Source organism: Mesoplodon densirostris, chromosome 17 (assembly GCF_025265405.1).
Source record: "Mesoplodon densirostris isolate mMesDen1 chromosome 17, mMesDen1 primary haplotype, whole genome shotgun sequence".
Lineage (NCBI taxonomy): Eukaryota > Metazoa > Chordata > Mammalia > Artiodactyla > Ziphiidae > Mesoplodon > Mesoplodon densirostris.
The window spans coordinates 13,844,467-13,866,914 of NC_082677.1; the positions used below are offsets into that span (position 1 = coordinate 13,844,467).

The following is a 22,448-nucleotide window of genomic DNA, read 5'->3' on the forward strand; positions in this document are numbered from 1 at the left end:
AGTGTTACAGTGTATAACGCTCAAAGAATCAAAAAGAGTTCTTGTATTAGTTGAAAATAGGTAATAAAAAATGGTGTTTTCAGGCTTCCTGGTGGCACAGTGGTTGAGAGTCCGCCTGCCGATGCAGGGGACACGGGTTCGTGCCCTGGTCCGGGAAGATCCCACATGCGGCGGAGCGGCTGGGCCCGTGAGCCATGGCCGCTGAGCCTGAGCGTCCGGAGCCTGTGCTCCGCAACGGGAGAGGCCACAACAGTGAGAGGCCCGCGTACCGCAAAAAAAAAAAAAAAAAAAAATGGTGTTTTCTACAAGCAGTAAGTGTGATAGCTTACACTGACCTCATTCAAGACTGCTATAATTAACAGATCAAAATAAGTTGACACCCTATTACAACGTGTCTCCCTGATAGCATGTGTTCTAAATGGTACATACTAGTATGGAAGCCAGCTTCCAAGGTGGCCCCCAGTGACCCTCAGCTCCTACTGCCCTTGTGCAGCCCTCCAAATGAATAGGACTGACCTGTATAACAAATAGGATATTCCAGAAATCATGGCCGTTGACTCCCAAGTCTGAGTGATAAGAGAAAACACAGCTTCTGCTGGCCTTCTCCGGGACTATCTGCTCTGGTGGAAGTCAGCTACCATGTCAGGAGGGACTCAAGCAGCACTAAGGAAAAGTCCTTATGGCAAGGAACAAAGACCCCCTGCCAACAACAACACTAATTTGCCAGGCATGTAAGTGAGCCACCTCGGAAGCTAGGCTTGTGTTTCAATCAAGCCGTCAGATGACTACAGCCTCATGAGAAACCCTGAGCCAGAACCAAGCTAAGCCTTTCCTAGATTCCTGATACATAGAAACTGCATGAGATACTAAATGTTTACTGTTTCAATCCACTAAGTTTTAAGGTTATTTGTCACACTGCAATAAAAATATACCATTCTATGAAAAAATTATTTCACAAAGAATTCTGAGGAACACTGGGTGATACAAAAACAAGTGTGTTTCTCACGGGACTTCTCAGAGCCTTTATTATGCAACATGATTCTCCAGGAAGGAGACGCTGCATTCAGAGTTTCCCAAACACACTTAACTGTGAAACTGTCTGCAGAATACCAAGAATTTGAGAAATACTCCTTACTACATGTAAATCAGTGCTTCTAAAATACTTGGAAAAATAAAACTAAATCATCCTCTTTTCCATTTGGCTTGTTCTCTACATTTTACACAAATAGTTTAATACAGCTTACGTATGAACTTTCATTCAGCAGTGAATCTATGAATTACATTGCTGAAATAGCAAAATCCCTTTCCTTTGTAGACACATCATCAACTGGCATTTTCTTTAAATAACGTTAACTATGCTCAATTTCATACGAAGAAGTTGCATATATAGCCACAAAAGTGTACTTACTGGGAAAATTCCATTTATGCGACTAGGTTTTCCTTTGGGATATGGATTTCCTGGGATTGTTCCACAAGAAGATATCATAGCATGAGGAGCTTTGCAGCCCGCCTTGAAAGCCTGTAAAATAACAAAGAAGAGGGTGGTTAAAAAAAAAATATTAAATAGACTCACAAATTAAGTATTCTGGATGTTGGGAAGCCCTGCTAAATAACGTGAATTAAGGAACAGCATCACATTCAATCTGTTCATACATCAATCAGCACTTCCACTGGTGAACATGACCAAAACTAATAAGTAAAATCACTTCATTTAATGGAATTATTTAAATGGTAATAATGTTTTTAATGTCACAGATAATAGACTCCTATACAAAGATATCTTCACAATGGATTTTGTAAATTGTGTGCAAAGAAGTCCATTTACTATCTGATATGTCTCATTTCTCCAACAACCAAGAAATAATACTGTCCAACTCAATAAACACCAAGCTCACATTACAGGTAAAGCAAAGAGAGCACGGCCATGAAAGAGACATGGTCTCCACTCTGAAGAAGTTTACATAACTTAGTGGATAAAACACAAACAACAACATGGGACATTGGGTGTCCAAAGAGCTATACTGATGAAAAAGTAAGAGTTCTCTGGGTACCAGTGTTCAACACAATGTTACATAATCATGAGATACACTGAAGGAGGAGATCTTGGTCTATAGCTTATTTATTATTGTGTCCCCAGCTTCTGAAATGGTGCCTAACACATACTGAATTAGTGAAAAGCACTGTAATAGGTGACATATATTCTAATGGATCTATACTGTATAAGAATATCAAGTTAAACATATATATGCTGTATTTTATAGGTATATATGATATTATTAGCTATATAATCCAGCCCCATACTAAACATGCCAACCCTAAAAATCATCTCAATTTTTGGCTATTATAAATAGTACCCGGGTGAGTGCCCTTATATATGCATGTGTATGTTTCTATTCATTTCCTTAGTATAAATTCCTAGAAATAGAATTTTTGGGTCAAAAGGTATGAACATTTTAAAGGCTCTTCAAGTTTGCCTTTCAGAAAAGTTGTACTAATTTACATTGATTAAAGGACCTATTCCATAGAAGACTCAGGCCCAGATTATTTCTGAGATGGGAAAGTCACATGATCAGAATGCTTCATAAGGAAGAAAACCACAGTAGTAAATGCCTAATGCCTTGAAGAATTTAGTCAAAAAACTCGATGAAGTTATTAAAGTAAAGAAATGTGGCCTCAGATCTTGCTTTTGCTACAATAACTTATGCCTAAGGCAAGTTCTCCACTCTCCTGAGCTTGGTGGAGGGCATGAGGATTAAATACGATTGAGCTGCAGCTCCTAGGGGAGCAGTCGATGCCTTCCTCAAGCAGCTTTCTAATCACTAATTCAGTTTCCAACCATCACAATCCTAAGAAATAACTACCTTAAATGACGAATCAAGTTTTCTAGGCTTGGACAAGTACTACTTCCCCGACTCTTACAGATTTTAAATTAAAAAACTACAATCTTGCTTTATTACTCATCTTTTATGAATTTGATGAAAATAAGCCCGATGACAAGGCAAATTTAAACAGTCAAGTTCCTAAATACATAAAATGAAAGACAAAAGCTTGGAGCCATGGCAGAGCTACCAAGGGACCGAGAATAAACACCCCATGAGGCTCATGCTGAGGGCTGGCTTCTCACTCTCAGGCTGTCTCTTCATTCACCAGTGTCCCCCTCTCCAAAGACTGCTGGGGTGTCATTCTTAACCCATCACATAACAGAAGTCAGGTTATTCAACGAAGTTAACATAGGAATAAGACTGTACTGTTTTCTTCATCAGCATTCAGAAAAACCAACGTACCATTTATATAGCAACCTTAAGGAAATTACCTGTTCAAGCACTCTCTTGCACCGTTTCTTCTCAGACATATTTATCCTGAACAGATCTTCAATGGGACGAGAATTCTGTGCATCAACAATGTTTCTACCAAGCAAATACGATTTAGCTTTTCATTTAAGAAGCTGGACACACATATTTAATACACAGATATATCTGAGTAAGCTTTCCCCATGACATAATGACAAAAGTATGATTATTAGTTTTAATTGGTGAATGTAAATAACATGTTTATATGAAGATGGTAAATATAATAACTGAACTGACATTTATCTGGCTACCTGAAAGTAACAAAGTAATACTTCAAATAAAAATCACTATTTTGAGATTCTTGCAAAAATACCCTCTTAATGAGTGTCAGGAGAGCTACTGGCAAAAGAACAAACCCATGTGCTAAATGCCTAAAAATCATGGTTGATCTAAAAATGAAGTTTAACCTTATGCTTCATTTTAATTTTGTGCTTTTTGTGGTCATTTACAAATATATAAGGGACTTAAAAATGCATATGCTGGGCCTCCCTGGTGGCGCAGTGGTTGGGAGTCCGCCTGCCGATGCAGGGGATACGGGTTCATGCCCCGGTCTGGGAGGATCCCATATGCCGCGGAGCGGCTGGGCCCGTGAGCCATGGCCGCTGGGCCTGCGCGTCCGGAGCCTGTGCTCCGCAGCGGGAGAGGCCACAACAGTGAGAGGCCCACATACCGCAAAAAAAAAAAAAAAATGCATATGCTGTAAATAAACAGCAACTTCTAGACTCTTACATTATAGGAGAGTAGGTTCCTTTTCTCTTACATTCATCACAACCTTTTCTCAAATGTCGTGCTGGGTGCTTTCACACATCTTACAGTATTTAAAGTTCACATCCCTACTAAGTAGATGAGATCCTTATTTTCACAATTGAGGAAAATAAGATCCAGAAAGAGTAAGTATATATTAAGTCAAAAAAATACACGTTGTCAGAACGTGGAAGAACCCATCTGACTATAAGTCCTCTGGCTTTATCACCAAGCCTTTCACGTTATTCAGAGTGGGAATGCAAAGCAAGTCACCGAAATGCAGACAAACTGAAATAATTAAACTCGATAAGCCCCACTATTTTATAAGTTACAACCATGTGTAATAAGCACACTAGATACTTAGATATATTCAGCTCTATGCTTGCATAGATTTCATTAGAGTTCCATTTACTAATATAATTCTGACACATTAACATACACTAATGAGTTAAAAAGCATTTAAAAAGTATTCCAAATTTTTCTCCAATGAAGTAAAAAGAAAGAAATACTTACGAAGCTAACAGTTCAAGAGCAACTAGTTTGTCTTTACTGAAGGTGAAACAGTTGAGTATATTGACCACTTCTGCTGGGTGAACAGCCACCATTTTCTATTAATATAAAAAATAATGAGAAATTTTTTCAACATGAGAAATTTTCATGCAAGAAATTGCCTTTTGGGGGGAGTGTAATTAAATGTTCTTAATATAAATATCTGAGATGAAAACTGCTTAATCAAAAGTAAGTCCTGGGCTTCCCCGGTGGTGCAGTGGTTGAGAGTCCACCTGCCAATGCAGGGGACGCAGGTTCGTGCCCCGGTCCGGGAAGATCACACATGCTACGGAGCGGCTGGGCCCGTGAGTCATGGCCACTGAGCCTGCGCGTCCGGAACCTGTGCCCCGCAACGGGAGAGGCCACAGCAGTGAGAGGCCCGCGTACCGCAAAAAAAAAAAAAAAAAAAAAAGTAAGTCCTAACAACTGTGTGAATTAAAATTAGGCTTTTCAATGTAACTATTTTAATTGAAGAGCTAAGTTCTCAATATGTTCATCTATGGAAAAAAAATTTACATGTTCTACTTTCCTCAGAAAGGCTATATAAAAAGGGATATTTACAAATATGGGAGATACACTGCTCAAGAAGTTAGAAAAAGTTATAATCCTCAGTTAGAGTGCTAGATACGCCACAATCAGAACTTCCTAGTGAAGTCCATGGCACTGAATAGTGTTATTAAAGAAGGTACTCCAGTCACATCATTAGAGGAAAGATGGGTTAAACAGGTCTCTTTACTGAACTTTCTTAAAAGCCTTGTTAACGTGCACTGTGACAATCCAAGATTGTGTGGACTGTTACATAATTTATTTGCCTAGGATACCTACATCTTTGAAAAGCAGGTCAATTTATAAATGTATGTTAACAGTGCAGTAAATTCAAAAGCAAAGTCAGGATAAGAAGACCAGTTAGAATCAACTGATCAACAAAAGTGGTTTTCAAACACTTTAACTCCTGTACCACCAAAAGAACTGGTAAAACCATATACCCCATTGCGTGTTTTTAAATTGACATCTAAAAATTTTGCCGGAAGTTTTACATATCTGCAAAAGATAGATTTCCTTATATGTAAGTTTATTACATATTTCTGAAAACCTTGGAACTACTGATCTAGTTCATTTACTTTATGAAAATGTCCATAGCAGCACCTGTCAGTCAGTCTTCAGTAGGACAACAGTCAAATCAGACTTACTTTGTCTATAAGTGCACTATGGTGTGCCTGTGCAGCCTTCTCACCTCTGATTTTTAATTCTAAGGTAGGTGGATAGGCAAGCCAGCCTAAGAGCTTTGTCATGAGTTTGTTGTTCTGATAAAATAAGGCAAGGTTTGTTATCAGTTTGTTTTCCGTTTGTTGTCCTGATAAAATAAGGCAAGGTCCCCATCAGTATTTCTTACGGAAGCTCTGTTTTGCTCTCCCTCTCAGGATAGTGCATTGTCTCTTTGGTTCTTAGAGAAAGATTTTCACCCCCAGCTGATGGGTGAGAAAGAGAAGCACTAACAGACCCAGCACTTTCTTAGGCAAATTAGTTTAGGAAGCTAAGGATTGTAGATTTCCTTAAAGCTATCAATGCCTGATACTCCCAGGAAAATCTTCCTGTACAGCCAGATCCTGTTTGACTTTGATGCCTCTGTTAATCTAGGCTCTAGAGCTGTGCTATCCATACAGTAAGTCGCCACTAGACACGTGTGCCTGTTTAAATTGAAATTAAATAATACCTTAAAAATACCCTTTCTCAGACAGATGACATGTTTTAAGTGCACAAAAGCCACATGTAGCCAGTGGTTACCATAGTGGATAGAGCCGATATAAAATATTTCCATCATTGCTGAAAGTTAATTTGGACAGTGTTGGTCTAAAAAATGTAAGTATAAACCAGTCTGACTATTCTTCTAAGACTAAATACAAGAGGGTGAAGATATACAAAAATAAAAGTAAATAAAAATACTTAAGAATTCAAATCCTATGTTTTGCTTGCCTATATTTTCTACTCCAATCTGCCAATTAGGACCCTGTACAATTTAATAGTACAGTACATACGATTTAAATTTACAAGTTTTAATTTTTTAACATAGTTATTTTGAATAATCAAAGTATAACGAAATTTAGCGCCAGTATCTAATGCAAACAAATTACAACTTGAGATGAATTAGAGAAAACTAGGGGGGAATTCAAAATACTTAAATTCTACATTCTAAGGAAAAATACTTACATGCTGTAATGCTTTCATTGCCTTCAACTGAGGCTCAGCCCAGGAGAAATATCTCAGTAAATCAACCACCTAAAAGCAAAGAACTAATTTAGCTCTAATGACAGTGTGTTTGCAAACATTTCTCCAAGATTTATTTCAGTACTCTGAATTACTATTCAAAGTGTGCTGCCTGGGCCCCGGTGATGAGGCATAAGCATGACACCAGAGTTCAGACTGGGCTGATGGAGTAGCCAAGTGTAGCTACTGAAATTTAAATCAACTGAAATCAAATCAAATAAAAAACTCAGTTCCTTACTGGCACAAGCCACATTTTAAGGGCTCAACAGCCATATGAAGCTGGTAGCTACCATGATGGTTACTGCAGAGAGAGAGAGAGCATTTCCACCATCACAGAAAGTCTTGGACAGCATTGGTCTAGAATAAAGGAAAGTATAAGGTACAGGAAGAAGAAAGTACCTGAAGAAAAGGAAAGCTGGAAAAGTACTAGATGGAGACAAAAACATCGCGTAGGAATATAGAGATATAGTATGAATGGAAAGTTTCAAAACATTTAGTGGAGAATAACAGTTTTAATCAATCACAAAAGGGTGTTCAGTGGTGTGGTTTAGTGTAGGTCCACTAACTTCTACTCTTTAACTCACACCTGGAGGGCATACTACTCTTACTTAGACCACAGATCTACTCCCTAAAAATGTAAGAATCACCCTGAATCACGCCAGCAGCTTCTAAATGGGAAGTCATTTTGAGAGCACAGGCAGCCAGGCTCTCTCCCACTACCACCAGCGAAGTTCAAGTGAACGAGGGAGATACTGTGCAACAGCCAGGAAGAGGTGAGCAGACACCACGATCACAACACTGAAGTCTCTGTGTGGTCACCACCATCTGGGTTCACTGCCTCCAAGGACACCCCAAAAGGGGAAAAAAAGACTCAAGACGAGAGGGTAATAAACTCTGGGTTAATGAATTATTTTACTGTGAGCTCCTAAAAACGTGTTAAGGCTTCAATTATTCCACAAAGCGAGGTTAATGTTAGGAACTGGTGTGGTCTGTGAAGAAGAGTAAAAATACTTTTCACTCCTTAATGAGAGATACATAAATAGCAAACAAGTATTGTGGGCACTTTCTATACAATTTTCTAAGAGTGTATGCCCTTACTTTTATGAGAATAATGTTTTTACTATATATAGTAAATGGCTACCTGGGACTTTACCAACCATAAAACTTTATAAATTATCATGTATGATTATTATATTATAATAATCAATATAATAAGCTTAGAAGGTCACACTTAGAAAGTAGCATGATAAAATTTTTAATAACTTTAGCAAAGTAATTAAATTTTTAGCAAAGTCATTAAATTTCCACAAGAGGAAGTTATCTACAAAATTTCACATATATACACAGAAACACAAGAGAAGGAAAGAAAAGCTATCAGCTATGGGAAATTATAAATCTTTCTCTGAAACATTTAAATTTAAAAAAAAAGCATAAGGCAGTTTTGAAAAGTAATGGGATAGCTGAAAAACCCTCATTAAATAGGCAGCAACATGTGCAAGTCACAAAGTAGCTTTGAGGAATTTATTAGGCAGAACTACAGGCTTAAAGTTATTCAAGTTTTGAAAGTCTTGAGAAACAGATGAAAAGTTGGAGCATTTACTAACTCCATCTATAGATTCATCCACTGTCTACCCTACTCACGTTCCCAACCTTTTCTGTTCTTCAGATGTACATTTCCATTTCTGGTCTATTTCTCTATCAAGTATTTTCCAAGTATCTCTTGGAAATCCAGCTTTCTCTGCATATGTGTGTGTGTATATACATGCAAACCTGTTTTTCAAAATCAGCAAACTCCCCCTAAAGTTGGGTGAAAGTCCCCACTAAACTACCACACTGAAAGTATTAGTCTTCTGGCAGTTACAGAAACTACTTATTAGACACTATTTTTTTTCTTATTTTCTAAAATTTTTACTTAGTGGCTTCATGTAAGAACATATATCACCATTTGTTCAAGTTTTATAAAATGTAGTGAATTTTGCAATTACTGACTCATAAATACTGTACAATTTTGGGCATGTTTACCATTAGAAGTTTACAACATATGATACTGTGCCCAGAATATAAACACTTTGAACTGCTTTCTTCAGACACTGCATTTAAAAATCATGTTAGCATATGATATCATGGTGAAAGTGGGTATGTTTATAAACTACCCCAACTATAAATCATGTAAAGTTTTCTGCTAAAACTGAAAGCTTCTCAAGTTCCTGAATAAACACAGCAACAAAGTAAAAGCAATTCTGAACTTGACCAGCAGGTAAATAAAGACATTAAATCAGAACATCAGTGTAAAAAAAAAAAAAGAAAAAAAAAATGCTGTTACTTAAACAAATAAAGGAATACCTGTTCACTGGAGAAATATCCGTGCACATATTCAATTGCTTTTAATTTGTACTCTGTCAAAACAGCCTAAAAAACATAGAAGAACAGAATGAATATATGTAATCATATGCATATATCAAAACTGCCTAAGCAACTCAAACAGCCCTGGCACAAGGAGGCCGATAAAGTCACCATGGTGATGTGACATTCTACCTTCCCAAGTTCCATGCTGTAAGGGATACACTGAGACAGCCGGAGAAGCCCCTGGGCCTCCCTACTCATGCCTACAAAGGAAGGGAACAGAATTTTAAGAGATATGATTCGACATTAATAGAAATTAAGTATTCCTGGAAAAGTAACCGCAGTTTTAAAGCATCTAAAATTCAACAAGCGGTCATTTTTAAGGTTAAACGTACTACCCGTTACACATTCATCAGATAATTATTTATTGCACACCTGTATGTGCTAAGTGATGGAGAAACATGGCTAAGACATGGTCTAGTCCAGGCTCTCAGTATTTCTACAGGGATGTGAACCCAGGAGCCAATCTGTGCGCCTGACACTAACTGGCAGTGAGGCCTCTGAAAGGCATTTTAATTGCCCTGAGAGCCGCCTCACCAATCACTACCCACCTCAGTTACTGGGAGGATTAAAACAGTCAAGAGTAGATGTGACACATAATAGGGAAGTTCAGAGAGAAGTCGATGGCCTTGACCCAGCACTATCTAGAGCCGAACGAAATCATGTATGATCTCCTTGCAACTATATGCTAAGCTTACAGATGGAAACACCAGACTATCAAAATTTGGTAACAACTACTCATTAAAAATCCACTAATGCCCTTTGTATGGTGACAGATGGTAACTAGACATATTGTAGTGGTCATTTTCTAGTATACAGAAACATGGACAGTGTTGTAAGTCAGTTACACTCCATAAAAAGAAAAATCAACTAATCCCTTTGCATTCACTACAAAACAATCATATGTGTACTTTTCACATGCATCATTCTGCTAAGAGAAAATACTATGACCAGTCAACAGAGAAACACATCCAGGGAGCTCAGTAGCTGAATTTTCACTGAAAAGGGGGAGGGAATGGTATTCTGGATAATGTACTCTTGGGAGTTTGAGTATTATTGCCATTATTGGACACAATCAAAAGCAAGTTTCTGGCCCAAATCCTGGATTGTGTTGATGCCAAGCCATGTCTTAATTCTTTGATCAGCACCTGAGAGGCCCAGCTGTACCCCCAGGCACAACACCATGGCACTCAGGAGTCAGACTACCCAACTCTGGACAGTGCTCTCGTCCCTCACCAGGGGGGTAACTTTGAGCTGGCTGGCTAACTTACAGATGCTAGACCTGCCCTCTGTAAAATGAGGGTTGTTAGGAGGACCTCATCAAATAACGCATGGAGAAAGTGCTTAGAACAGACACACTCAGTTAAGTGCTCAATAAGAAATGACTATTATTATTATTACCCCCTTCTTAAAAAGCAAATTAAATATTGCTTTTTCCCCTCCTTTCTTCTCCCCTCCTATTTCTTTTTCTAGTGTCTTCTTACATGGCTTTTTTTTTTTTTTTTTTTTTTTTTCTTTTTGCGGTATGCGGGCCTCTCACTGTTGTGGCCTCTCCCGTTGCGGAGCACAGGCTCCGGACGCGCAGGCCCAGCGGCCATGGCTCATGGGCCCAGCCGCTCCGCGGCATATGGGATCCTCCCAGACCGGGGCACGAACCCGTATCCCCTGCATCGGCAGGCGGACTCTTAACCACTGCGCCACCAGGGAGGCCCCATGGCTTTGTTTTAAATGACAGTAGTGACAGCCAGTATTACCCACAGACGTAACGGTGACATTCAGGAAAGTATTACCTGGTTTAAACTGACTTACATTTGCAAAGTCTGAGAGCAATTTTTAAAAAGCCAACAGTAATTCACACACTTAGATGTGCTTGTATATTCATCCCATTTTAATAGCCTAATACTATGTTGATGTATCTAATTATTTGGCATAGACAGCAAAAGATGTATTTTGATTTCAGACCAGAAATAAGGACTTAAGTTGCTATGTATTTGGTTTTAATCTCTGGAAAGTTTCCTATTCCCCTCATTAGTAATTACTATGTCATCTTGCCAGAGTTTAGAAGGGAGAGAATATGCAAACCAACACTCTATAGCTTCCAAAGGTAGAAATCAACTGGTCTACCCGAACAAATTATTTTCTCATAAACCGTAGTCTAACATCAGCTCACGAACAAATTGTGGCAAATTCTAAGTATATAATTATCAAGCTAATGTTTTATTGCAAATTTTCATTGGACAAATTGGGTTTGCAAAAGCAGAAATTTCATTCAAAAAAAGAACACCCGGGCCTCCCTGGTGGCGCAAGTGGTTGAGAGTCCGCCTGCCGATGCAGGGGATACGGGTTCGTGCCCCGGTCTGGGAGGATCCCATATGCCGCGGAGCGGCTGGGCCCGTGAGCCATGGCCGCTGGGCCTGCGCGTCCGGAGCCTGCGCGTCCGGAGCCTGTGCTCCGCAACGGGGGAGGCCACAACAGTGAGAGGCCCGCATACCGCAAAAAAAAAAAAAAAAAAAAAAAAAAAAAAAAAACACTCAATATCCTTACAAAGGTAAATTTAACCTAAAGGAAAACAACATTTTGCTTTACAGAGAATAAAGAAAAACAGCATGTCCACAAGCAATTTTATTAATAACTTCGTAAGCTGAAATAAATAATCATCACCAGAGCACAAGGTAACAAGTCTTTTCGCGTCAACAAGGGTCTTAAAGATATGAAAATGGCGACATAATTGCCCGGAAATTCTAAGCAAAGGACTCTGTATTAGCATAAGAATGGTTAGTCAGTCCTTCCGGGTTTAACTTTGTAAACTCTTTTTGCGCTTGAAATAGTGTTAGGCTCAAGGGTACAAGCCAAATTTTTTGCTGTCGGTGGGAGGTAGGCTATGCGTAATAGCCTCAAAATGAAGCAAAAACTTGAAAGCAGGAGAAAAAAGTTTTGAAATGCGAGTGTTTGAAGCCCATTCCTAAGAATGACTTTAAACTTAGTGCCACACTTATTAGGACACTAATTTTGTCCGGCACAGGCAACAAATACAGTCCGCTTATACTCAGATTTTAAAAACCTGTAATAATAACTACCGTTAAAGAAACTCCCTACGCTATTACCTCTAGTTTTCACTCACTCTTACATTACTGAAAGATGAGGAAATCGGTTCAGAAATATTAAAATCACTTATCCGAAACTACAGAGCTATTAAAGATTTGTAGCGGGTTTCGGAACCAGGGGCTCTGAATGTAATATCCGCAACACCGCACTGATTCTCAAGAAGTTTAGCGTTAACATAATTTCTATCGTGAAATATATCAAGATATAAACTCCTAATCTATACGTTAAAATTCCAACCAGTTTTGCAGTCCTTAAACCCGTATTTTACACCATCTGCACGTAGTCCCTCAAAGAGAATAAATCACGAGAATTCGTAGTTCACAGATTTAAGGAATTAAATGCAATTACCTTTCTAATTTCATCCAGCACCGTTTCAAAGGACTTCTTGTCCATCTTGACTACTATCTCGACGAGAAGAGTTACAGTTTCAATTACAAAACGTTCATCCCTGGTCCGCTCCGATAATAAAAACGTTTACAGCTGAGTAGAAAAAAGACTCAAGGAGCAGGAGAAAGGATGCAAAGAGGTAGAGTACTTCAAACTGCAAAAATTTCTAAAAATGGAGACTTATAAAAACTTTTTATTAAAAACAAAACCCGTCAGGCTTCCCCAGCTTCTTTACACAAAGCTTCAGGACCCCCTCGGAGAAGAGAAACCCGAGGTTCGGTAGCCGGAGGCAGAGCGTCGGTCCCCGCAGCTCAAAGGCAGGCGCCGCCGGAGGAAGGTCCGGAAGCCGCCTTCCCGAGTGGAGCGGCCCGGAGAGCAGAGGCACCCGCGCCCCGAATCCCGCAGGAGGCGAGGAGGGAAGCACCGGCTTCTCGGCCCGCACTTGCACCTCGGCCGCCGCCGGCCGCCCCTCACCGCCGCGAACCTAGTCTCATGGCCCGCCTCGCGCTCACTCCCAGAAGCTCCGCCGGACTCCTGGGTCCCGTAGCCCGGGCAGCAGCGGCCTGGCAGCTCTTTGTTACCAGCTGCCACCGCTTCCGGGAGCGGGCCGGCGGCCGGCGAGCACCGGGAGCCGGGCGAAGGGGGCACAGCCTCAGGTAGGGGGACTCCCGAAGACCGCAGCGCCAACGGCACCAAGAGCCCTTCCTGGTTACCCCCAGAGCTTCCCCTGGCTCGTGGGGGCCTTCAACGGAGCCCGTCGCGCCAGAGTAAAGTCAACTCTGCGCCGCCAGCTGAAGCCACTCTTCGCGGAGAGCCTGTGGAGGGGTCCTGGTGTGGGAATGTAGGTGTCCATAGCGGATGCCTAGATGTCTCGGAATTGGATGAAGTTGAAGTCTTTCCCAGAGCCTGAAAGTTATTAATCAAACCTTAATTCTAAGGTTTGATTGTGCTAATTATTGGTTGTTAAGTCTGAATTTAAAAGAAAGAACGTCGAGTGGTTAAGGCATATCTACGGGCGCCCCGATTTTGGCTGACTGGAGAGGTGCACAGCGTGGACAGTCCGAAGGGTGGTCACGGGGTAAACCCGGGGCATGTGACAAGGGGATGGGGAGGAGGGAGGGGCAGGGGGAGGCGGGCGGCGGGAACGCGCTGAAAATCCGGAACCCCGGTTCTGATTTTCTTTCGCCCTGGTCTTTGCTGCCTTCTGGTTCTCTCCTAGGCGCGTTGGAGCTAGGAGCTCAGTGCAGCGACGAACCGCGTGGACCTGAGGCTGTCCGGGCGGCCCCCAGCCGCCTGCCTATCTTTCTCCCTCTCCAGGATTCCTGTCTAGTCATGACGAGATTCTGGGTCTGCGTAGCCGGCGCTGGCTTCTTTCTTGCGTTTCTGGTTTTCCATTCTCGATTTTGTGCCTCTCGGGTGAGTTGGATAGTGAGGAAATGGCTGTCGGGTGTGTGGATAGCACTGGGGAGACGGTCTTGGGATGGAGATGGCGTTGGTTCTCTTACTAGTTCATCTCAGAACCTGCACCGGGGGCCGAACCGCCGACGCGTTGCCTGTTTCTTAGCGTTAAAACGTGTGTAATATGGTACATCGCCATTTTCCTTATTTTCTCTTCTTTCCCAGCTCCCGTTACCTCTTCACTTTGCTTTTAAAATTTCCTGGAGAGCTGAGGAAGCCCTTTACCGGCTGGATGTGGATTGGCCTAAGTATTCAGAATACTTTACTGGAGCAACATTTGGTGTTGCAGTTGACTCCCTCGACGGATTGGTTTACGTAGCCCAAGTAAGTAAAATGGGGATTTAAAAAAAATTTTTTTTAGCTTATGAATACAAAGAAAACAGTTTTCCTGTCTCACCGAACTCAGTAACTGTATACGTTTATATTACGCCAATTGTGGAATTAGTTTTTTGAGTTACAGTTAATACTTTGGTTTTGAACGCGATAGAGATTAATATTGTAAGGTTTTGTAGATGGTTTTTTAAACGTTACTAAATTCCTCGGTTAACCTATAATTTTTGTTTCTCTCTGCCAAAATAAAGATTGCTTCCTTAAAAGTGATCCTATCTAAGCAGTTATTTTTGTATACCTTCAGAGAGGGGATAACATCCCAAAGGTATTAGTATTCACAGAGGATGGATATTTCCTACGAGCCTGGAATTATACAGTTGACACACCTCATGGTATATTTGCAGCCAGTACACCACATGAACAATCCGTCTGGATCACGGATGTAGGAAGTGGTATGTGTAGTAATACCTATTAAATTATCTTGCTAGAAATCACATCTTTGCCCATGTTCTTGCTTGTCCATTTTAAAATCAGAGTGGCCGCATCTAATTGTAATTCCTTTAATCATTCGTGAAATCGCTTGTTTCTAAACCTTTATATTGTACTTCTGTAGAATCAAGACATTTAACAAGGAGGCTATAATTATTATGATCTTTCCTTTAAGTTGTCACAGGGCTTTTGCTTTTTAAAATATCAGTTGCTCTTCCTAGATTAGATCATTCTGAACTTCTTCTGTGAAGCAAAATAAGATGGAGATCTCTAAAAGCTAATGAATGGAGTCCTTGCTTTTCGTTTTCCTTTACCACTTCTCTTTCGAAAGAAATTATGCTGATAACAGAAGTTATAATAGGCTAAATGCCTAATAGTTTTAAACAGATCTCATGTGACAATATAATGAAAAATCTTTGACTTCAATTCTTGCTATGGAACCACATACTTTAAAAAGTGAAAAAAAAATTATTCCAGGTGAAACAAAAGAGAGAGAGGGAGATTATGCTGAGAAACCAGAACTGTTTTCTTGCCCAAAGTAGAAGATCTGCACAAACTGCTGGTAATGTTTCTGAAATCCCACTGACTTCAGCATGTCTGAAACCTTCTTCTGTCGAATATTTTTAGTAGAATGTGCTGCAGAGTAAGCAGAGTTGAACTTAAAATTGTGAGATACGTTTTCAGAGATAACTGTTTGCTTGTGCTTGTGGCTTAAGACAAGATGGTATAAGAGATAACCTGGTATCATCTTAGGATCTCAGGAAGGAAAGAGATCTTAAAATATTTCTGGTCTTACTTGTCCCAGTTATGTTCATGGCTTGAAGGTCCTTCTGTTTCCCCACTTCTGGCTAATTCAGATACTGTTTTGGAATTAAAGAGGTCTCAGTTTTTGTAAGAAGTGCCCTTACCACATCTGTTCTCAGAACCCAAAAGATTTCTGAGCCTCAGCCCCATGACCCATTTATTTAAAGCTGTATTTTGGATGGTAAGATTTTGGTTAACCCCCCAAAATCTAAGTTATCTCTGAGTTCATTGTTAGACCCTATGAAATTTGATTATTTTCACTTTTTTTTCCTTTTGGGATTCACTGTTAGAAGAGGCCATTACTTTTTAATTTGTTCCATTCATGTGATCCTTTTTTATAAAATACTTCATTGGTTCCCAGAAATAAAAAGAACACACATGATCTCTTCATTCTTTCCATTATAGGTTGTTTTTCCACACACAGATCTGAAGACAGTTTTTCTATTCCTTCCTATATTTCGAAGAATAAATTCTCTTCAGTAAAAACATGGCTGCATATCATAGCCATTAAAAAACATTATTTACTGGTATTCTATTTCTTTTCCAATTCCTTAGAGACTTTGTAGTTTGCTTTCTTTAATGTTTTGTTCTCTTATTATTGCTACAGACTTTAGCTCAAGTCTCCAAAACAAGTATAATAATAAATACAATTGTCAAGATAGGATTGTAATGCAAGCTGATTCACTTTATTTCCAGAGAGCCCATTGTTTCCAATTTATCATTTGAATGCCTACCTGTTAGTTGGTCTTGGTATGCCTTCAAGTTGGTTTCTGGTAACTGCTTTATAGTTTTTCCCTATTTGTTAATATTCCACTTTATACTTTTGCTTGTAAGATAATTTTAACTCAAAGAAGTTTCAGTGTGAGAAGATAAGATACTGGTGATTTGGAAAGATCTATTCCTTTCTTAGGAAAGAAAAGCTAATGGGTTGAATTTTGTATTTGTTTCCACTAGGAGAAAATGTAGCTTTAAAAAGTCAGTATTGTTATAAACCAATGTTACTGCAATAAAAAAAAACTTTAAAAAATTAACAAAGAATAGATATAAATGACTTTTATAAACAAATAAACAGAAGTTTGTATTATAACGAACTTTTTCAGTCACCCACTGAAATTGGAGATCTGCCCATGAATGACTGGAATAACAGTTTTCAAATATAAGTTGTTCGTTTTCCAGATCCTTCTTAATTTCCTTATACAAGGTGATAAGATTAAAAAAAGAAAATGGTGTACCAGTACTTTTACATCATGAGCCTTCTGTTTAAGGAGTCCAATTTTTTTTTTTTTCAGTTTTCTTTATTTGGATTTAGAATCTTACTTTGGAGTACCTGAGGTTTTAATTCACGAACAGATTTGGCAATAACTAATGAAGCTCTATTGCTTGTCAAATATAACATTTAATTATCTGAGCCTTTTAACTTTTTGTTGCTATTCTGTTAAATTTTTGCTCTCAGCTCACTTGAAAAATGTGAATGTTTGTACAATGGTTATATTTTTGAAATGTGCATGTCTATCTTTATAGGACTCTACGGTCATACTATTAAAAAATACAATTCCTTTGGTGATCTTGTTCAAGTTTTGGGTACCCCAGGCAAAAAAGGCACTGGTTTAAATCCCCTGCAGTTTGATAACCCTGCAGAATTATATGTAGAAGACACAGGGGATATTTACATTGTGGATGGAGATGGAGGACTGAATAACAGGTTGATCAAATTGTCCCAAGGTACGTGGCTTAGTTTTGTATGGTATTATTTCAATACTTTAAAACTGAAGGAACTTTTTGGCCTATCCAATATAAGAATGTTACTTAATAAGTTGGATTTAATTTGTCTGATACTCAGTATAACTTCAGCCTTTGTCTCTATCTTCACATTTCCTTCTTCTCTGTGTGTCTCTTTGTCTCAAATCTCCTCTCCTTTCTCTTATAAGGGCACTAGCCATTGGATTCAGGGTCTGCTCTAAATCCAGAATCACCTTATCTCAATATCCCTAACTTATTGTAAATAGGGCCTTTGCAGATACAATTAAGGTCACATTCACAGCTCTGGAGATTGAGACTTGGACATATCTTTTTTTTTTGGTGGGGCTGGGGAGAGGGACACCTTCAACTCAGTACAGGGGAATTAAATAAGACGACCTATAGAAACATAATGTTTAAGCTCAGGGGAATGGTAATACCAAATAACAGGTTGGTTTTAAGGGGAACCAGTTTTCAGGACGAGCTTGACATGAACCCTGAACAGTGGTTTTGAGTTATGAAAAATAAGGTGGAAACAGTCATTAAAGAAGCAGATTAATTGCTTGAAACAGGGAAAGAATTTTTTTAAGCATAGAAATTAGTCAAATGGATGTATAAACAGAAAGCCAGGAAAACATAATCAGCTGGGGGTATAACTGAACGGTTTGTAACTTATGACATAAAATATAACATGTAAATGCATAAAGTATTCTGTATGTTGTTCTGACCATATATGTGTACCATTTATAGATTTCATGATCCTTTGGCTACATGGAGAAAATGGGACAGGGCCTGCTAAGTTCAGCGTTCCTCACAGTGTTACAGTTGATTCTGATAGTCGGGTAAATATACAGCGTCGCTGTGGACCGTCTGAATATATGGGGGTGGTGCCGAGCACGGATATCTGGGCACATGGGATATATAGGCTTCGGGTTAAGACGGATGGCCGTACGTGGCTCTCTCGCTTATTGTAAGCTCTGCTGAAAACAAAGTATTTAACTTTTCTGCATTTGAGTTTCTTATCTGAAAATGGGGTTTTTAATATTCTCTTCTTTGAGGTCCTCTAAGTCCTCAATGGGAGTGTTGATGAAACTAATGAAAATAAACATTCATTCTCTCCCCCTCTTCTTTTTCCTTTCTTTGGGTTCCCAGGTGTGGGTGGCGGACCGAGGCAATAAAAGAATTCAGGTGTTTGATAAAGACACGGGGGAGTGGCTAGGAGCTTGGAATAATTGTTTCTCCGAAGAGGGACCTTCTGCAGTCAGGTAATTGTTTCTTTTTGTTTTAAAATGCTTGTTTGATTGGGTTTACGTTAAGTTTCTCTGAGGAGCTAGCTGAAAGTTTAAAACATTTACTGTTAATTTTTATCAGGGAAAAAGGAGAAGGAAAGGAGTTTTCAGAGAACATGTAATCATATTTCAAATCCCAGGCAGTGTGAATGCGGTTAAGCTCCCAGCACGCTGTGGGATCCAAGTATCAGAGATAATAAAGGCTGGACCTTCCTACATCCTCTGCCCTTGAGATGCAGTTTATTTTTAAACAGAGAATGAAAATAAAAATCTTGAGTCTATAGTTTCAGACCCAGCCTGACACCGATTCTCCATTAGTTTCATCTCTGTGTAATATTCCAATATTGTTCATTTTAAAAACGTAAACTAATCTTTGGTTAAGTCTGTCATCACAAATCTCTTGTTCCCTGCGAAGCAGAATCAGATCAATTTTCAAGCCCCCTTAAAAGAACCCTTCAGCAAGCAGGTCCTTACTGTTGTGTAGCACTGTAGGGGATACACATGTTGAAAAAATAGACATTTATGTTAACTTTGCCCCGGTTGATTATGTGACAGTCTTCCTCCTTAGATTTACTCCAGACGGGAAGCACTTGATTGTAGCCCAGCTGAATCTGAGCCGCCTCTTACTTGTGGCGGCGCCCCCGGTAGGAAGCATTGGCGACTGTTCGGTGATCAGCACGATCCAGCTGGCAGATCAGGTCTCACCTCATCTCTTAGACGTCAGTGGGAAGACTGGAGCCATCTATGTAGCAGAAATTGGAGCAAAACAAGTACAAAAATACGTCCCTGTGAATAGCTATTTCTCTTCATTCGATTCGTAACTGTTTCTTTCCCTGAAGGTCTTTCAAGTGGAAGTTCAGATTCTCAACTTTGGGGCATTCTTGTGACTTCGTTTCATACATGAGTGCATAAGGATACTTTCATGAAAGAAACATAACTCTAATGAAAAATGGGATGGGAAAGTGGGACTAAGGTGGTGACCCAGTAATTTGCCCTATAGACTCATTCTCCCTGGGGGGCGGGAAACACAGGAATAAAAATGGGTTTGCAGGATAATGTATTGAATTTCACATAAACAACACAAACCTTCACTTTATTCACTTAGTAAAAAATGAACTACTTGAGGGATGGGGTCAGATGGGGTCTTGATTAACGAGAACCCACAGAGCGCCAGGTCCTGAAGATTCAGGAATGAGGAGGCGGGGTTGTCTGTGTGCCTCTGAGTAGCTTACAGTCCACAAAACACGGCAGCAGCAACGCACCAGGGAAGTAGGACTTGCAGAAGGAGCAGTGTTATGTCTGAATCCTGGAGACTTTGCAGGGGAGTCCGGTTGAGCTCTGACTTGAAAAACAGGAGGAGAGAACGACCTCCAGGTACAGATGTTAAGAAAAGTGCTCGCTTGCTGTGAACCTTGGTAGACTTTGTTTTACAGGCCCAACTTGGCTTTGGTCCTTTAGCTGTAGGGTACGTAGTTTCATCCTTTAAGTGTAGGAATAAAATGGCTAGCATCAAGCACTTTACCGAAAGGGGTTTTTACAAATAACTGGAATGGTTTTTAAAGGTAGCATTAAAAATAGTTCCCCTCAGAGCCGCCCCCTCCCCCCCTCCCTTCCTTCCTTCCTTCCATCCATCCGTCTCTTTTTTACATGAACTCTGTCCATTTCTAACATTTGTTTACCTCAAGGAAGTTTTACAGTTATTTATGGGAGAATGTGTGCCAAACACTTGGAGCTATTAAGATGAAGAATTTCCTACCTTTCTATGTCTATGTCTCTTTTTTACCCCTTTGAATATTGGCCTCCCAATTGAGACCATTTGTTCAGTTTGTTCTAGTTCATTGTAGGTTTGGAAGGAACCTTGCCGTATTACAATCTTTCAAATCATTCTTCGCCTTTTCTCGTATCAGCCTCCGTCTTTATCTCAGTGTTTTACTGTAAATTGTACGGTAAGTGAGAGATCTTGAGCTGACTGTCTTCATTACCTGTTACGACTGGAGTCTATTTTCCAGACCTCGAGGAACTTACACTTTTGTCATATCTTGATGCAGTTAGGAAGGTAGATCTACCAACAGGAAACTCTCTCCTGTGTTCCAAGGCCATTGCTGTGTGTTTGTGCCACTGGTCAAGCTGTGTGATCTAAGTGAGCTGCCTTAGTTTTCTCTTCAGTGAAATGGGAACATCATTGCCTTTCCTCCTTCAGGAAGGCTGTGAGGATCACATGTGCAATAGGTACAAATGTGCCCTTTGAAATCTGTAGCTCCAAGTACATTGAAGTCATCTTATTAGCAAGGGTCCTACTAAATGTGCTATTTACCTGATACCAGCTATCAGTTTTGCCTTAATTTTGCATTTATTGCTTTTTTTCAAAACGTATGCTCACAAATTTTATGCAGTTTAGCCAAATCGACTTGGATGAAAGGAAATAATTTAAGGTTTTACTTGTTTTGTTTCCAAGCCAGGACAAGAAGTGCAAATAAATGTCTCTTTGAAAGAATATAGGTTAGATTTTGTCATTTCAAAAATGTTGTATTTAACTTTGTTTTATACCAGATTTTTATAAAACTTGCTGAAAGTATTGTTTCCATGTGTCCTGCTAAAAGTGTTTATTTTATTAGCATACTTGTAATCATGGTATCTCACTTTTTTCCTTTGGATTAATTTGGTTAAATTAATTGAATGAGAAATGTGTTGTATTTTCTATTAAAAAATAAAAATAAAAGTTTTGGAAAGAATGCAATATTGTCTGATTTTCCAATTAAAGCTTGATTTTATTGTTATAAAAGCAGTCTGTAATTTCTTATTCCATTGAAGGATTTCAGCAGTCGTGAAATCACACGACTGTGATTGTGTTGAGAGTATATCCTCTTCATTCACAGTTGAAGTGAGGGCTGAAGTGTGTAAATATTGCTAGAGGTTGCTTAGAAGGCTTAATGTGGCTTTTTTTTTGGGGGGGTGCTCCGTTGGGTCTTCGTTGCTGTGCGTGGACTTTCTCTAGTTGCGGTGAACGGGGGCTACTCGGACACCTCTGCAGTGGCCTCTCTTGCTGCGGAGCACAGGCTGTAGAGCGCAGGCTCAGCAGTTGTGGCGCACGGGCTTAGTTGCTCCGCTGCATGTGGGATCTTCCTGGACCAGGGCTCGAACCCGTGTCCCCTGTTTCGGCAGGCGGATTCCCAACCACTGTGCCACCAGGGAAGCCCCCTTAATGTGGCGTTTAAGATGGTGGGTGGGTACAAATGATAGTAATGACTAGCTAACTGTATATTTTTGCATTAGAAATGGAATCTCTACACTTCTACTTTCTAGATTTATTCTGGAGGGAAAGGGGTAGGGTGTTCTAAGTTAGAAAACCAAAGGCTATAGGTATCTTTCTTAACCTCCACTACAATATTGGGTCTTTAAAATGGAACATTTGTCCATCAAAGAAACCATGTATGCAGTGTGACGATAAGCGAAGGAGACCTCTATACTTTGTGCTCATGTCATATAACAGATTAAAAGACAACTTCAAGCAATGGGGCTGTTAAGCTAAAAGCAATCA

General features: G+C 39.8%; 2 protein-coding genes across 2 annotated transcripts in view; one reads left to right on the forward strand and one right to left on the reverse strand.

Annotated features, from left to right (window-relative positions):
* Nucleotides 1-13,594, reverse strand: part of PROSER1 (proline and serine rich 1) — a 29,147-nt gene extending 15,553 nt beyond the window's left edge. The window contains exons 1-6 of the mRNA XM_060080154.1: nt 12,765-13,594; nt 9,252-9,317; nt 6,852-6,920; nt 4,608-4,702; nt 3,314-3,407; nt 1,409-1,519 (exon numbers count right to left, since the gene is read on the reverse strand). Of these exons, the coding sequence (XP_059936137.1) occupies nt 1,409-1,519; nt 3,314-3,407; nt 4,608-4,702; nt 6,852-6,920; nt 9,252-9,317; nt 12,765-12,809 (480 nt within the window). The 5' untranslated portion in view covers nt 12,810-13,594. The remainder of the gene's footprint in view (nt 1-1,408; nt 1,520-3,313; nt 3,408-4,607; nt 4,703-6,851; nt 6,921-9,251; nt 9,318-12,764) is intronic.
* Nucleotides 13,595-13,933: 339 nt separating this feature from the next.
* On the forward strand, nt 13,934-21,523 carry NHLRC3 (NHL repeat containing 3). Its single transcript, XM_060080080.1, has 7 exons — nt 13,934-14,219; nt 14,427-14,585; nt 14,896-15,043; nt 17,406-17,606; nt 18,372-18,463; nt 18,774-18,886; nt 19,479-21,523. The coding sequence occupies exons 1-7, from the start codon at nt 14,136-14,138 to the stop codon at nt 19,729-19,731; spliced, it is 1,050 nt and encodes a 349-aa protein (XP_059936063.1). The 5' UTR covers nt 13,934-14,135; the 3' UTR covers nt 19,732-21,523.
* The last annotated feature ends 925 nt before the right edge of the window (nt 21,524-22,448 follow it).